General features: G+C 43.1%; 1 protein-coding gene across 1 annotated transcript in view; it reads right to left on the bottom strand.

The window, feature by feature from the left end:
* The window catches only part of eipr1 (EARP complex and GARP complex interacting protein 1), a 96308-nt gene that overhangs the window by 56627 nt on the left and 24188 nt on the right, over window positions 1-15493 (bottom strand). The window contains exon 4 of the mRNA XM_080413645.1: window positions 11698-11854. Within this exon, the coding sequence (XP_080269771.1) occupies window positions 11698-11854 (157 nt within the window). The remainder of the gene's footprint in view (window positions 1-11697; window positions 11855-15493) is intronic.

Below are 15493 nucleotides of genomic sequence, written 5' to 3'. Positions count from 1 at the left end.
ATGGAATGGAAAATGTACAGTACTTTGTTCTCGTCTTCAACAACTGTACAGCCGATTGTGAAGAAAGGGAACCATTTAACCCATTAAGACCGCGAAAGCATCCGTGTCATTTTAATATTTTTTTGGCTATTCAAAAATAGCAGATATACAAGCTCATAGCGCGGCACTCGGTGGCGCGCTATGAGCTTGTAGATCTGCTATTTTTGAAAAATTATATAAAAAAATATTTGTTATATTTATTTCAAAAAACATTTTTAGAATCGGCCTCAGGTCTTAATGGGTTAATCCTCAGACACACAGATCCAGGAGATCACGTGATCGAAAGATTTCCTCCACCATTCACTTCCTTGTTAATCGATTTAGAAAAAATGCCTGTATCTCACCTCCCGGGTTTGACTCTGCTTTTTTGACGAGACAAGCTATATTCAACGGCCTATAACAAGTGAATGGGGGGTAGCGATGACATTTTCTTTTCCTCGCCGAAGCACGGTGAAACCCTCCGTATTTTCCAACGGTCGTTTTCGTGTCGATTCGTTGATATATATAAATACACTGTATATACAGTGTAATATATATATAAATATATAAAAAACGTGTTTCAAGATTATTTGATGAATTGAAAAAGGAATCGATTGAATATTCACTAAGATCTGCTATTTTCAGTGAAAGCTTTCCCCACAATACGGAGGCTGTGGGTTTAAGTGCCCCCTGTTTCTCCGCTGACATTATTCACCAGCAAAGCACTGTGCAGGAAAAATACTGAATATGAAGGATGGTGACGGATGCTGCCATGAAGGTTGTGTGTGCCAGTCTGTTTACTTTACGAAGGCTTTTCAAGTCAAATTACCGATCAACAGTGACGGATTACGCCCCGACTTTAATGGATTGGCAGCTAGTTTCCCAGTGCCACCTCTCACACTAAAGGGCGAGACACCACAGAAGACAGTTTTGTGTTGCTGCAATAGACACCAACAGACGTGAAATTGGATTTCATGCTATACCTGCAGGACAGATTTTTGGGGGGGGCTTCATTTTGGAGTCCAGTAATGCCTCCTGGGATTACAGCAGCGCAACACATTTATTCTGTGGTGTTGTGTTAATAAACCTATATTGAGAAACTGTCTTCATTACCAAGTCGCAAAAAATGGGATTTGTATATGAAACAGTTCTATAAGTTATATAATATATCGACAAAACTTGTAATACCTATGCTGCTACCAACATCTGTGCATTGCATTCGATCGCTCTTTTTGCATTGGATTGATGCCATTAACTCTCTCAGTGCCAATGAAATCAAAATATATGTTCATACTGTGCCAGCAATTTTTTTTCTGCAAATCTTCATATAATGATATCTTGGGTTCTGAACATTTTTTTCCAAAAAAGATAAAATAATAATTTTAGATATTTTTTTTTTTTTCTTGGGATTTCTCATTCTTGGCACTGAGGGCATTCAGAAAAAACTCGGGATATCTCGTTGTGTGGCACTGAGAGAGTTAAGATAATTTCGTATATACACAGTGTTCACTTGTGTAAAAGAAAAAAAGAAATTCATTATTTATTGATTATCATTTGACATTTCTCCTCAGAAAGTGAGTGCCTTTGTTATTTATAAACTATTGACTTAATGCATCTTTGGTTTGATTATTATTCAATTGTGGACTTGTTCTACATACTGTGTGTTTGCATTATTCTAATAAGCTCCTATATTAGGATGTACAAGTGATGCTGGTTTGAACACCGTCTGGTGCTGGTAGATCTCGCCAACCTTGACGACTACTGTAGATCTCATGGGCTGCAAGGTTACCTACCCCTGGACTAGGGCAGGGGTCTTCAACGTTTTTTCAGGCCAAGGACCCCTTAGCTGAGAGAGAGAGATGAAGCAGGGACCAGCACTACATATTGTTTATAAAATGTTGTTGTAGATTGAGCTTTTTCATAGAGTCATAGAGTTTCATAGATTGTTTTAAAGATTTGTTTTAAGCCTTTATTGACAGGACAGTAGGCTGACAGGAAACGGGGAGAGAGAGAGAGATGTGGAGTGACATGCAGCAAATGCTGTCGGGATCGGGACTCGAACCCGCGACGGCACCTAGGCTTCACTGAGCCTAGGTGCCAAAATCATATTGTTTTTGTTTACGTGTTGCGTTTACATATTATCTTTTCTAATAATGTGTTGGATTCATGAGAATGTGTATTTTCATACATTTAACCACTTAAAACCCTCCGTGCTTAGTAAACTTGACTGTTGGCTCTGTACTTGGTCTGCTCTTTTTTCGCTCTACACCAAACATTTTTGCCGAAAATAGCTGATCTACAAGCTCACAAGATTGTAGATCTGCAATTTTCTGCTAATGTTCCCCACAGATTAGGGATTCTGGGTGGTTAAGTTAAAGGAGGAGTTCACCCAAAAAATGATTTATTTTCTATCAATTGCACACCCTATGAAGCCTTGAATCCATGGATTCTTTTTTGTTTTTGTCGCATTCCTAAGCTAATAATTTGATTCCCGTCTCCTACCGGCTAATGTATCCGGTAGGAGACACAAAGTAGATTATTTGTGTCTCCTACCGGAAATACACACGGTCATCAAATTATTGTCTTAGGAATACCACAAAAACTAAAATAAATCCATGAAATCAAGGCTTCATGGGGTGTGTAATTGATAGAAAATAAGTCATTTTTTGGGTGAACTCCTCCTTTAATGTAACTCTGAGTAACTCCGAGGACCACCTAGGGGTCCCGGACTCCTTGTTGAAGACACCTGGACTAGGGGTAGAGGGGGTAAATAATATAAAGGCTGTAAATCAATAGCTTTTACTGCCCCCTTGAGGTGGGTGGGGGTCGTGGACTTACGGCAGGGAGACACACACACACACACATGCACACATTTGTATTACTATACTTTTGAGGACATCCACGTTTTAGGCAATTTTGTAAATGCAATTTTTTAAAACTTTTTTTTATTTTAATTACATTTTTTAACAGTAACCCTACAGCCATTTTTTTTAAAATGTTTTGCATAAAACAATTTCTCTTGAAGACCAAGAAAACAATGTCAATATCGATAATTGTAATATATACTTGTGGGGACATTTGGGCCTCAAAAACTCACAACACACACACACACATACTGTACACACACTCCAGACCCAACAAAACCCAGGACCAATTACAGTATATTCACCACGTTCAGTTTTACACCCTACTGTACGTGCTTCCCAATAGTGTCAATTAATTCAGGCTATCGAGCGAGGGAGAAAGAGAGAGAGAGAGAAGAGAAAAAGACATAGTGACAGAAAGAGAGAAAGAGCAAGAGAGGGTGAAAGACAGATAGAGAGAGAAAGAAAGAGAGAGGTATCTTTTTTATGGCCTCGCCTCTCGCTTATTACAGAATATATATAGTCTCTGTCGGGGTGGAAACCTCATATGTCCAAAACTGTGACTTTCCAGGATTCCAATTCAAAAGCATCAAAAGTAGCAGATCTACAAGCTCGAAACGCGGCGCGAAGTGAAGCGTTTCGAGCTTGTAGATCTGCTACTCACTGCACACTGCTACTGCAGTGTGATCAAGGAGGGCGTTAATTTTACGAAAAATATGAAGATGAGAGGTTTCTGCCCGACAGCGACGATATAACTTGCATTTGACCTTGAGCTGCACAACAAGGCGCTAGCATAGCAGCTACTGGAGCTGTATGTAAATATTGTCTGGGAGAGGTGTGGAGGTTTTTACAGGCCTATATATCTCGGTGTGGGAGAGACTCTCACTCTCTCTCTCTCTCTCTCTCTCTCTCTCATCAGACTGCTGGCCTGCCTATGTGCTTTGCATCTCAATGACTTGAGTCCCATGTGCTCATAGCCCGCGTGTGCGCTGTAAATGCGCGTGTTTGTGCGGAAAAGTTAAGATATGCACATGCGCGTGCAAACGCGTGCAACCGCGCGCAAACACGCGTACAGTATGTGTGTGTGTGTGTGTGTGTGTGTGTGTATATTACTACACAAGTATAGTAGAATTTGAGAAATAGACATTGTGAGGAGCATTTTCCAGGTGCTAAGAAGAAGAATTGTTGTCTCATGTTTAAGAAAAAGGTGTTTAAGGACTATAGGCATTTAGAAATTTGGTTTAGGGATTAGAGAGAGTTATACCTGATTTACACTTAGTTGCTTTCAGCTTTAGGCTTATGGTTAAAAATGTAAAAAATAAAAAAAAATTACATTCATAAAATCACTGTCTTAAAATGTTGATGTCCTCACAAATATAGTAATACACAATGTGTGTGTGTGTGTGTGTGTGTGTGTGTGTGTGTGTGTGTGTGTGTGTGTGTGTGTGTGTGTGTGTGTGTGCGAGCGTGCGTGCTTGTTCTGCGGTGTTGCATGTATCAGAATTGGAATTAAAAAAAATCTTTAATAACCATTTAACACATTGTGTGCCAAAAACGGTCCGGACCGTTTTTGAGAATCCATGCGTCATGTGCCATAAACGATCCGGACCGTTTTTGGCCCACGTGGGGCGCTCTAACGAAACTTTGGGATCATCCAAGGAGTCTCTGAGAAGGAGAGGCCGCATGCGGATCCATGTCAAAAATCCTTCCGTCGGCCTTTCCAATGTTAAAGGAGAAATCCGGACATTTTAAGTGTTATCTTTGATGTGTAGTTACTCACTCACGAGTTATGAAGTGGCGTTGACTTTTTCCAGCGATTCCCCTGTCTGTGAGTCTGGTCGACCCCCAACATTGGCATAGTGGGAGGCGCGTGTCTTAGTGAAAATCGCCTAATTCCACAGCTCCAAACTTCTTTTTTTTTCCACAAATCCTCCTCATGGTGTCTCCTGATACTTTCACATGCACTGTTTATCACTCACGAGCTGGCGTTCATGGTCAGCGACGTGAATGTTTTCCTCTCGCGTGAAGTCTCGCGAGATTTCCCGTCCTCGGCTCACTGCGCTCCTCGGGAAATCTCGCGAGACGCGAGATTTTCCCTTTAACTCCTTGACTAAAAGCTTAATATCTCCATTTCTTTTTAACGCGGTGGAAGTGAGCCGTTTTCGATCGCCGATCACTCTGCAATGGGCGATAGCGTTAGAAATATTATTGTTCCAGGCGTTAGTCGGACTCGGGACCCTCCGCCGTCTTGCACGCACGCTTTGTTTACATGCACTTCCGCGTCGGGGCTTCTACAGCACGAAACGTATCAACGTAAGTGGATGGAAGATATGCAGGCACTGAACGTACAATATTTTAATAAACCTCTGGCACCCGATGTGTTAAACCCTGTTTTATACTTCATTTAATTTTTTGTATTTATTAACCATTTAAACCCTGTTTTATACTTCAGTATACAATTGGTTCCCAAGGCTACTTGCAATACAATGGTGTTACACTGCGAAAATAGACAATCTGAAAGCTATTTTCACAAAAAAATAAACTTTTGTCAAAAACCTTTGACGTTTTTGACAATTTTCATCTATAATAACATGCCCATAGTGATTAGAAAGTGGTTAATATATTAATATTAAATGATAATAGAAGACAGACAAAATAATATGTGTGTGTGTACTGTATGTGTTCTTTACTTCTGCTCATGCATGTGTGTCTGACATGACAGGCACGGTCCAGTGCCTGTGTGTGTGTGTGTGTGTGTGTGTGTGTGTGTGTGTGTGTGTGTGTGTGTGTGTGTGTGTGCGCGCCTGCATGGAGAGGCCGGTTTCACCCATGCAGAGTGTGTTAATGTGTCCAATCTATGAGGTGTTTGGTGGGGAGGGCTCTCAGAGGCCTTGGCTATCGACTGACGCACACGTGCATGTCCCCCCCCCCCACACACACACACACACACACACACACACACACAGGTCTGATTGTCTGCATGATGGCCCACCACTGGCATCATATTGATCGGGCCTATGGACGCACACAGTGAAAATTGCACTCAGATATAGGCTGAGGCTCATATGCACTTTTGTGCACACACAGGCACGCACGTGCACACACACAAACACACATTATTGAATGAAGGTAAAGTAAAAAAGACAATGTGCACTCACATGCTCACGAAAGGCAAACAGTCGGGCACACAATGCACATAAATACATTCACGCGAGTGTGTACGCACACACACACACCTACACACACACAAGCAACCCCATTGTCGTCACACCACACTTTTGGGAGAAAAAAATATCAACCCTGTTGCCTATTGCAATTTACCGTTCACTCCTAGCGCTCTGATTGGCTGAAATAGCTCGATGGGAATCGATTCGCTCAACTGGCGCGGCGCCCAATCGAAACTAAGCGTTTAAAAAAAGAGACAGGAAAAAAGCAACAACAACAAAAATATCAACAAACCACGGTCGTGGCACACACACACACACAGTCTTTTTCAGAGCTTTGTTTATGTGTTGTTTAGTCTTTTTGTTGTGGACATTTCCATTCGAGGCACGACTCACAACGGAGCAGCAGCTCAAATGTTTGCCCACCCAAACAATGAGGGGATTTGAGTGGTGCTTTTATGTACTGGAGGGTGGAGGGATAAACACACACACATACACACACACACACACACACACAGGTTTGTATTACCATACTTGCGAGGACATCAACATTTTATGACAGCATTGAAAATAGGCCACCCAAAAAAGCCGAAAAATAGCAGAACTACAAGCTCGCACCATATTGTGAGCTTGTAGATCTGCTATTTCCGGGGTGTGACATCGCTGCACAACAAAATAAAGAGGGAGCTCGACAAATCACGTTCAACAGAGATTTGGCTCAAACAACAGTGTGAATCCCAGTGGTGGAAAAAGTACTCAATTATTTTTACTTGAGTAAAAGTATCAATACTGCAATGCAGAAATACTCTGTTACAAGTGATAGTCCGGAATGAAACATGTACTCGAGTAAAAGTACAAAAGTATTGGTATCAAAATGTACTTAAAGTACCGAAAGTAAAAAGTACTCATTATGCAGAATGTCCCGTTTCACAAGTTTTTAACTGTATAAAATGTATAATAATCTTTTGAAAATAGACGATCTACAAGCTCACAATGCGTCACGACGCATTGTGACCTTGTAGATCGGCTATTTTCAAATGGCTGAAATGTATATAGGGCTGAAGTGGTTAATGTATGTTTCGTAATAATAATCAAAATCTACAAAGTAACTAGTAACTAAAGTTTCCAAATAATTGTAGTGGAGTAAGAGTGCAATATTTGCCTCTTGGATGTGATGGAGTAGAAGTAAAAGTACAGAAAATTGGAAATACTCTAGTTAAGTAAAAATAATTCACACACACACAAACGTGTGGATGTTCAGTCATAAACACATGTATCTGTACAAACTCACAGACACAATCACACACACACGCACGCTCTCCCTCCTCTCTGATCACTTTACACTTTCCTTTTCATGATGACCCGCTGCCCGCATACACGGGCACGCGCGTGCACACACACACACACACACCTGCTGGTGCAATGCTGGGTGCCAGTGTTGTCAGAGCAAGCAGGGGGAAGCCTGTGTGTGTGTGTGTGTGTGTGTGTGTGTGTGTGTGTGTGTGTGTGTGTGTGTGTGTGATGGAGAGATGGAGGAGGTGGGCAGCAGACCAAAGCCATCCATCTAGGGAAGCCAATAGTACAAAGCATGGTCTGCAGGCTGCGCGCACACACACACACACACACACACACACACACACACACACACACACACACACACACACACACACACACACACACACACACACACACACACACACACACACACACACACACACACACACACACACACACACACACACACACACACACACACACACACACACACACACACACACACAGTGGTGCCCTTGAGGGGGTTAGAGTGAGCAGGGTGTTAGGATGGTGGAGCCCAGAGCCATCAATCTTTACCCCCCAGCCCTGCCCGACCTGCTCTCTGGACACGCACACACACACACGTGAGTGTCCAAACACACACAAACACGCACGTACATACGCATGCACACACCCACACACATGCGCACACACCTAAGAGCGCCCAAACCCACAAACGCACACAGACACAACAAAGAGTGCCCAAACATACACACACAAGAGAGCCCTCCCCACACACACACACGCGCACACACACAAATATGCACAAAGCCTTCCTCTCATTCTCTCTTTAGGCATCAAATGGAATCCAACCGTATTTATATCGCACACTTAAAAATAACCGTAGTCGACCAAAGTGCTGCACAGGTCAAAAAAACGATTCAACAAAACAATACAATCAAATACAATCAAACAAACAATTAAACAGGATGTGATCGAATTAAAATTAAGCTCGGCTGTGATTAAAAGCCAAGTCGAAAAAGTGAGTCTTAAACAAGGACTTAAAAGCCTCAATGCATAACGACTCCAAACTGTTTCTTCTCTCTCGTTCTCTCTCTCTCATATATGCATCACACTAAAAAGACCTGTGGCTCTAAAAATGATAGCAATCATGAGACAGCCGATAAACAGTGGACTAAAAAGGGGGAATGACCATTGATTTCCACTCCCATAGGCAGTGAGTTATGGCCAAGCATTGTGCACGGCAGCCAGCCGTGGGTATATAAGACAAAGGGCTTAGACTGTGACTACAATCTGGCATACAGTATGTGGGTCAGTCAATATAAGGCTCAGGCGGAGAAAAAAAACAACATTCATACGGAGCATGGGAGGAGTAGGGGAGAGTGGGAGAGGGAGAGACACACAGACAGACAGGGAGAGATGGTAAGGTGGCAGAGTGAGATAAGCAAAAGATGGAGAGAGAGAGAGAGAGAGAGAGAGCGATGAAGTGATGAGGCAATAACAGGGTGAGAAGTGAGTGATAGATGTGCGTGAGGAGATGAGATGAGAGGAGAGGAGAGGAGACCACGCAGTCTTATGCAAATGTTCAAATGTCATTTAGATCATTGGTTCTCAAAGTGGGGTCCGGGGACCCCCAGGGGTCCTTGGGGTGGTACCAGGGGGTCCCCAGCAAAATGTGTTAATAAAGTGTCACATACATTTTAACCCCTTTATCCATATTTTATACTTTGGCTATTGAAAAATAGCAGATATATAAGCTCATAGTGCGGCACCGAGTGCCGCGCTATGAGCTTGTAGATCTGCTATTTTTAAAAAATCGTGATTTTTTTTGCAAATCTTTGAATATATATATTTGTAACTCAAATCTTTGCTTCTGGGGCTCCCTGGAACAAGATATTTTGCGATGGGGGTCAGCGGCCAAATACATTTTGGGGGTCCTTGACATGAAAGTTTGAGAACCACTGATTTAGATAGTAGCATGTTATTTGGCAGATGCCAGGTTCATTGTTGACCTGGCATCCTCTAGCCTATAGTTTGTATAGTTTCAATGTATACAGATTCTTTATTTTTTGATACGATACGGTTTAGAGTGATGCTAGGTTCTTGTATCACTGTCATTTGATGCATACGTTTACCTTGCTTGCTGTCACTCTGGATAGAGCTAAATGCCTACATTGTAAATGGTAAATTGTAGGAGAGCAGAGGAGAGGAGATAATAAGCTGACCAAAGACCAGGGCTGAAGTACCACCATACATTAACACTCAGGATGCTAAAGGGATATTTCACTTTAAAAAAATGTTGGGGTCATCTTGGTTCTATTACGTTTCATTTATTTGTATAACAAATTATCAAAAATAAATGAAAAAAGTTATTTAAAAAACACAGGCCCCCTCACACTCACACATTAGAAGGATGATTGTGAGCTTGCAGATCTCCTATTTTCTGCTAAAGTTTCCCCCAGAATTCAGATGCTGGGAGTTGAAGTTGTTACAATAAGTTGATCCTTACCCAGCCAGCACGCCCACGTGGGTCCCATATGGGTTCAAGGTGGGCTAAACCATATGGGCCCCATGTCGGCATGTCAGCGGGATCCACTTGGGTCTCATCTGGGATGCCCATGTGGGCCTTACGTGGGTACTACCTGGGCCCCACATGGGCCCCATGTGGGCTTTAGGTGGGTTCTACCTGGGCCCCACATGGGCTTTATGTGGGCCCCATGTGGGCTTTAGGTGGGTACTACCTGGGCCCCACATGGGCCCCAACTAGGCAAGTCTATATGGGACCGAGGTGGGTCCCAACTGGGATGCCCATGTGGGCTTTAGGTGGGTTCTACCTGGGCCCCACGTGGGCCCCAACTAGGCAAGTCTATATGGGACCGAGGTGGGTCCAAACTGGGATGCCCATGTGGGCTTTAGGTGGGTTCCACCGGGGCCCTAGGTGGGTCCCATATGGTTTCAAGGTGGGCTAAACCATATGGGCCCCATGTCGGCATGTCAGCGGGATCCACTTGGGTCCCATCTGGGATGCCCATGTGGGCTTTAGGTGGGTACTACCTGGGCCCCACATGGGCCCCATGTGGGCTTTAGGTGGGTTCTACCTGGGCCCCACGTGGGCCCCAACTAGGCAAGTCTATATGGGACCGAGGTGGGTCCCAACTGGGATGCCCATGTGGGCTTTAGGTGGGTTCTACCTGGGCCCCAGGTGGGCCCCAACTAGGCAAGTCTATATGGGACCGAGTTGGGTCCTAACTGAGTTTGTTTGTGCAATGGTTACTTTGATTTCCAACGTGGGTCCTAATAAGATTTAAATATAAATAAAATAGATTAAGCAGCAAACATGAACCGTGTTAATTCTTGTAAGCACACCTAAAGTAAAAATTCAGTTTTACCAGGATGAAAATAGACAATATATATTTTGACAAATGTATTAAAAACAATATTACAAGATAATGAAAATACAATGACAATAAATAAATAAATAATAACATTATGCACTACAGTTACAAAGACTATATTTAATTTAATCATTTACAAAAGGTAAATATCACATGCACCAACAGCCTGTTTTTCCAATGTTTACGCAAAAAGTTTTACAAATCACTTTAAAACAAGCTAAATACCTTCAATGCATTTGCACAGCAACGTCCTTGTTTGTAGAGGGAGTCGAGGGAACTACTTTCTTGTGGAAATTATTCTTGTATTGAAGCGGTTATTAAGTAACATTTTAATTGGGATATGTGATGTCTATGATTTTCCTGTTGCCACGTGATGAGCATTTTAGAAAATCAATAACTCATGCGAAGCCGTGGTTTACAGTGATTTTAGAGCGACTAAGGGTTTCAGAAGCCCTCCGCTCCACGTCGGGCCTCTCTACACCTCTTAGCCATTCTAAAATCCACAGTACACCATGGCCTCATATGGCTTATTGCTTCAATTTGCACTTTTGTTGTGTTAAATGTGTTTTTTTTTAACTGTCCACAGTCCTCCTCCTCTGAGACATGGAGTGAGTAGACAGAAACGGTGCCATCTTATTAGTTAGGACCAATAATATGCAGATAGGTTTAAAAATGGCTGAAGTGGTCGTTTAAGTGGTTAGTTCATAATGTACTTTTTTCCCTTTAGAAATGCCGTGGAGTCAAAAGTACAATATTTGTCTTTGAAATGTAGTGGAGAGGTTCTCAAAGTGGGGTCCAGGGACCCCCAGGGGTCCTTGGGGGGGTTCCAGGGGGTCCCCAGCTAAAGTAGCTAATACAGCATCATGATAATTTTAACCACTTTATTCATTTTTGAATGGAGTGAATGGAGTGAGTGAAAGTCATCATGAGTATCCAAAAAATACAAATACTCAAGTAAAGTACAGATAAAGTGGTACCTACCAGGAGGCGTTGCCGTGGGCACTGTTGTCAAGGTGACACAGCATCTCCAGGTTCAGGGGATTGTGGGCGGAGTCATCGGGTGACTCGTGACTTCCTGACTCCCAGTCTGACGGCATCCTCCACACGGCTGCACACGACACTACCCTGCTGTCACTGGCTGCACACACAAACGCACACGCACATGCACACGCACACGCACACGCACGCACAAGCACACACATACGCACACAGAGATGTTTCTATATACTTGTACAACATTTTAAGACAGTTATTTTACAAATGCAATTTTTTTATTGCCATTTTTAATCATATGCCTATACCCGAAAAAATGGCAGATCTACAAGCTCACAACTCACCGGCTATTCTTCGGCGCACGACACCACCAGCACACAACTAAGTGTCATTTAGGCACAACTCTATCTCTAATCCCTAAACCTAACTTCTAAATGTGTAATCCTAAACATAACCCCTACCTTTTTCCTAATTGTACACCAAATCTTTTTTTCCAACAATAAAACAACCATTTCTACCTATTTCTCTCAATTTCACTATACGTGTGGGTACATTTGGCCCTCATAAGTATAGTAACACACACACACACACACACACACACACAGTACAGACTACAGAATAAAACGGATGGACACAATGTTATAGCATAGTACTGTTAAGTGTGTGCGTGTGTGTGTGTGTGTGTGTGTGTGTGTGTGTGTGTGAGAGTGTGCGAGCGCGAGCGTTTGTGTGAGCGCGGAAGGGCCCGAACTGTAACGGGCCATATTTTTCCCAACCAAAATCCCCTATCTCTCTCAAATTGGCACCAGTGCACTTCTTACTGCAAGCGCTGCTAATTGGAAACAGTGAATGATACTGTAATTGGACTAAAAGTTTGAAGCTGGAAGGCAAAACCAATCCCAGAGAGAGAGAGGGGGAGAGAGCGAGAGAGAGAGAGAGGAGAGAGAGCGAGAGAGAGAGAGAGAGAGAGAAGGAGAGAGAGAGAGAGAGAGAGAGCGCAAACATGGCGGAAAGAGGAGAGGGGAGTATATAATTTCATTTTGGTGTAGATATTGACAGTGTGTGGGCAGGCGTTGGACTATGGAGCATTGGCGTCGGGCCTATTTGTCAAATTAAAAAGCAACGTGGCGCGAGTCCGCCGGCTCTTGAGTGGTTTCAGACAACCCCACCAGCGCTCGCAGTAGAAAGTGAGCGAGCAATCATCTCGAACAACGTACAGTAAAAAAAGTCTTCCTCTTTGCTCACATGTTGTAAATTTTGGGTGGATGGTATGTCCAAAACTGTTACTTTTCAGGATTTAAATGCCCCAAAAAGTAGCAAAAATAGCAGATCTACAAGCTCAAAACGCGTCGCGATGCGACACGTTTTGAGCTTGCAGATCGGCAATTTTTTGCTACTTTTGTGTGTCGCTGCAGTATGATCAAGTAGGCGTTAATTTACGAAAAAACATCAAAAGTTCAAACATGGAGATACTGTCTGTGTATGTGCACGTGCATGTGTGCATGTGTGCATGTGTGCATGTGTGTGTGTGTGTGTGTGATTACATGTTTATTTTTGGGGGGTATAATGTATGTGTGCATTGTATATGTCAATACGCCAATATTTAGATGTATGTCCCTGTGCATATGTGCTCATTACAGTGAATATCTGTGTGTGCGCGTGTGTCTGTGCGTGTGTGTGTGTGTGTGTGTGTGTGTGTGTGTGTGTGTGTGTGTGTGTGTGCTTGTGTGCGTCTGTGCATGCGTGCGTGCGCGTCTGTGCAAGTGTGAGCGTCTGTGCATGAGTGTGTGCATGAGTGTGTGTGTGTGTGTGTGTGTGTGTGTGTGTGTGTGCGTCTGTGCATGAGTGTGTGTGTGTGTGTGTGTGTGTGTGTGTGTGTGTGTGTGTGTGTGTGTGTGTGTGTGTGTGTGTGTCTGTGCATGAGTGTGTGTGTGTGTGTGTGTGTGTGTGTGTGTGTGTGTGTGTGTGTGTGTGTGTGTGTGTGTGTGTGTGTGTGTGTGTGTGTATGTGTGTGTGTGTGTGTGCGTGTGTGTGTGTGTGTGTGTACGTGTGTGCGTCTGTGCATGAGTGTGTGTGTGTGTGTGTGTGTGTGTGTGTGTGTGTGTGTGTGTGTGTGTGATGGGGTGCCTCGGCTTCAACCCAGTCCAGTGTGGCTGTCATCTTGTGAACTGAAGCATGTAGAGTTCATTTGACAAGAGAGAGAGAGAGACAGAGAGAGAGAGAGAGAGAGAGAGAGAGAGAGAGAGAGAGAGAGAGAGAGAGAGAGAGAGAGATATACAGAGATACAGAGACACTGCACCCCTGTCCTGCTAGTATCTGCTGCCCCTAGAGGCCTGTTCTGCCCTCCCTTGCCAACCTCTCCCATCCCAATGAGTCTTACACCGTCTGTCATGGCTGTCTGCGCCTATGTGACACACGCACACACACAGTATCCACAGTGACACTCACACATATAGACAGAAACAGTCTCCCAGCGCACACACACGTTTATATTACTATACTTGCGAGGACATTGACAATTTAGGACGACGTTGAAAATAGCTGATCTGCAAACTCACAACGTGACACATTGTGAGCTTGTATATCGCCAATTTTCCGTAAATAGCTAAAATAGGGAAAAAAATCAAAACATCCAAACCCCTAAACCTAACCTCTACAGTAAATGTCTAAATCCTCCTAAACCCTAACCGGAGTCTTTCATTAATTGTTAAGCCTAGCTCCCCAAATCTTTAATTAATTTTTAACCATAAAAAAACAACCGTTTGTCTTGTGAGGACCAGGAAAAGAATCTTCGCAACGTCTGCATTTCTCAAATTCTACTATACTTGTGAAGGGGCATTTCTCCCTCACAAGTATAGCAATACAAGCACACACACACACACACACACACACACACACACACACACACACACACACACACACACACACACACACGTCTCTGATGTGACAGTGTGCGGGAGCGCTCCGTTGCCTTGTGTGTTCCCCCGGCCGCGCGGCGCGGAGCAGACGCCCCCACAGAGGACTCAGTGCACACAGCAGCCTCTAAGTGGAGGCCTCGGCCATTAGCGGATGCCATGCTAATTACTCTTTCCTTTTAACCCCTTCAATCCGGGAACGCATATACTGTGTCATTTTAGATTTTCCATCTATAATACTTTTGGGCTATTCAAAAATAGCAGATCTACAAGCTCATACAGTAGCTACGAGCTTGTATATCTGAAATTTGTGCAAATCTTTGAATACACATATTTTTTTAAAGTGAACATTTTTAAACTCCAGTCTTTGCTTCTGGGGATTCTACAAATGTCTTCTAAATCCTAACAGTTTTTTTTTTAAAGAAATGTTGCTATAATATCAGTGGTTCTCAAACTTTTTCATGTCAAGGACCACCCAAAATTATATGTATTCGGTCACGGACCCCCATATCAAAATATTTTGTTCTAGGGACCCCCCCCCCCTCCCCCAGAAGCAAAGATTTGAGTTAAAAATGCATATATATATATATATACCGGTATATATATATAGAGAGAGAGAGAGAGATTCAAAGATTTGCACACATTTTCACGATTTCTTTTTTTCAAAAATAGCAGATCTACAAGCTCATAGAGCTATACAGCTAAGCTTGTATATCTGCTATTTTTTCAATAGCCCAAAGAAATAAAAAAAATGGCACAGATTCTGCCCCGGTCTGAGTGGGTTAAAGCACTCTCTCCCTGACATATCTGCTATCAGGCCTTGTACAATAAAGGCCTTGTCTTCCACATCCATGGCGGCATGGCCTCAT

This window comes from Gymnoscopelus braueri (genome assembly GCF_963280865.1).
Source record: "Gymnoscopelus braueri genome assembly, chromosome: 19".
NCBI classification, from domain to species: domain Eukaryota; kingdom Metazoa; phylum Chordata; class Actinopteri; order Myctophiformes; family Myctophidae; genus Gymnoscopelus; species Gymnoscopelus braueri.
Note: the sequence above shows the minus strand (reverse complement) of the source record. Positions and strands in the feature narration are given on the sequence as shown.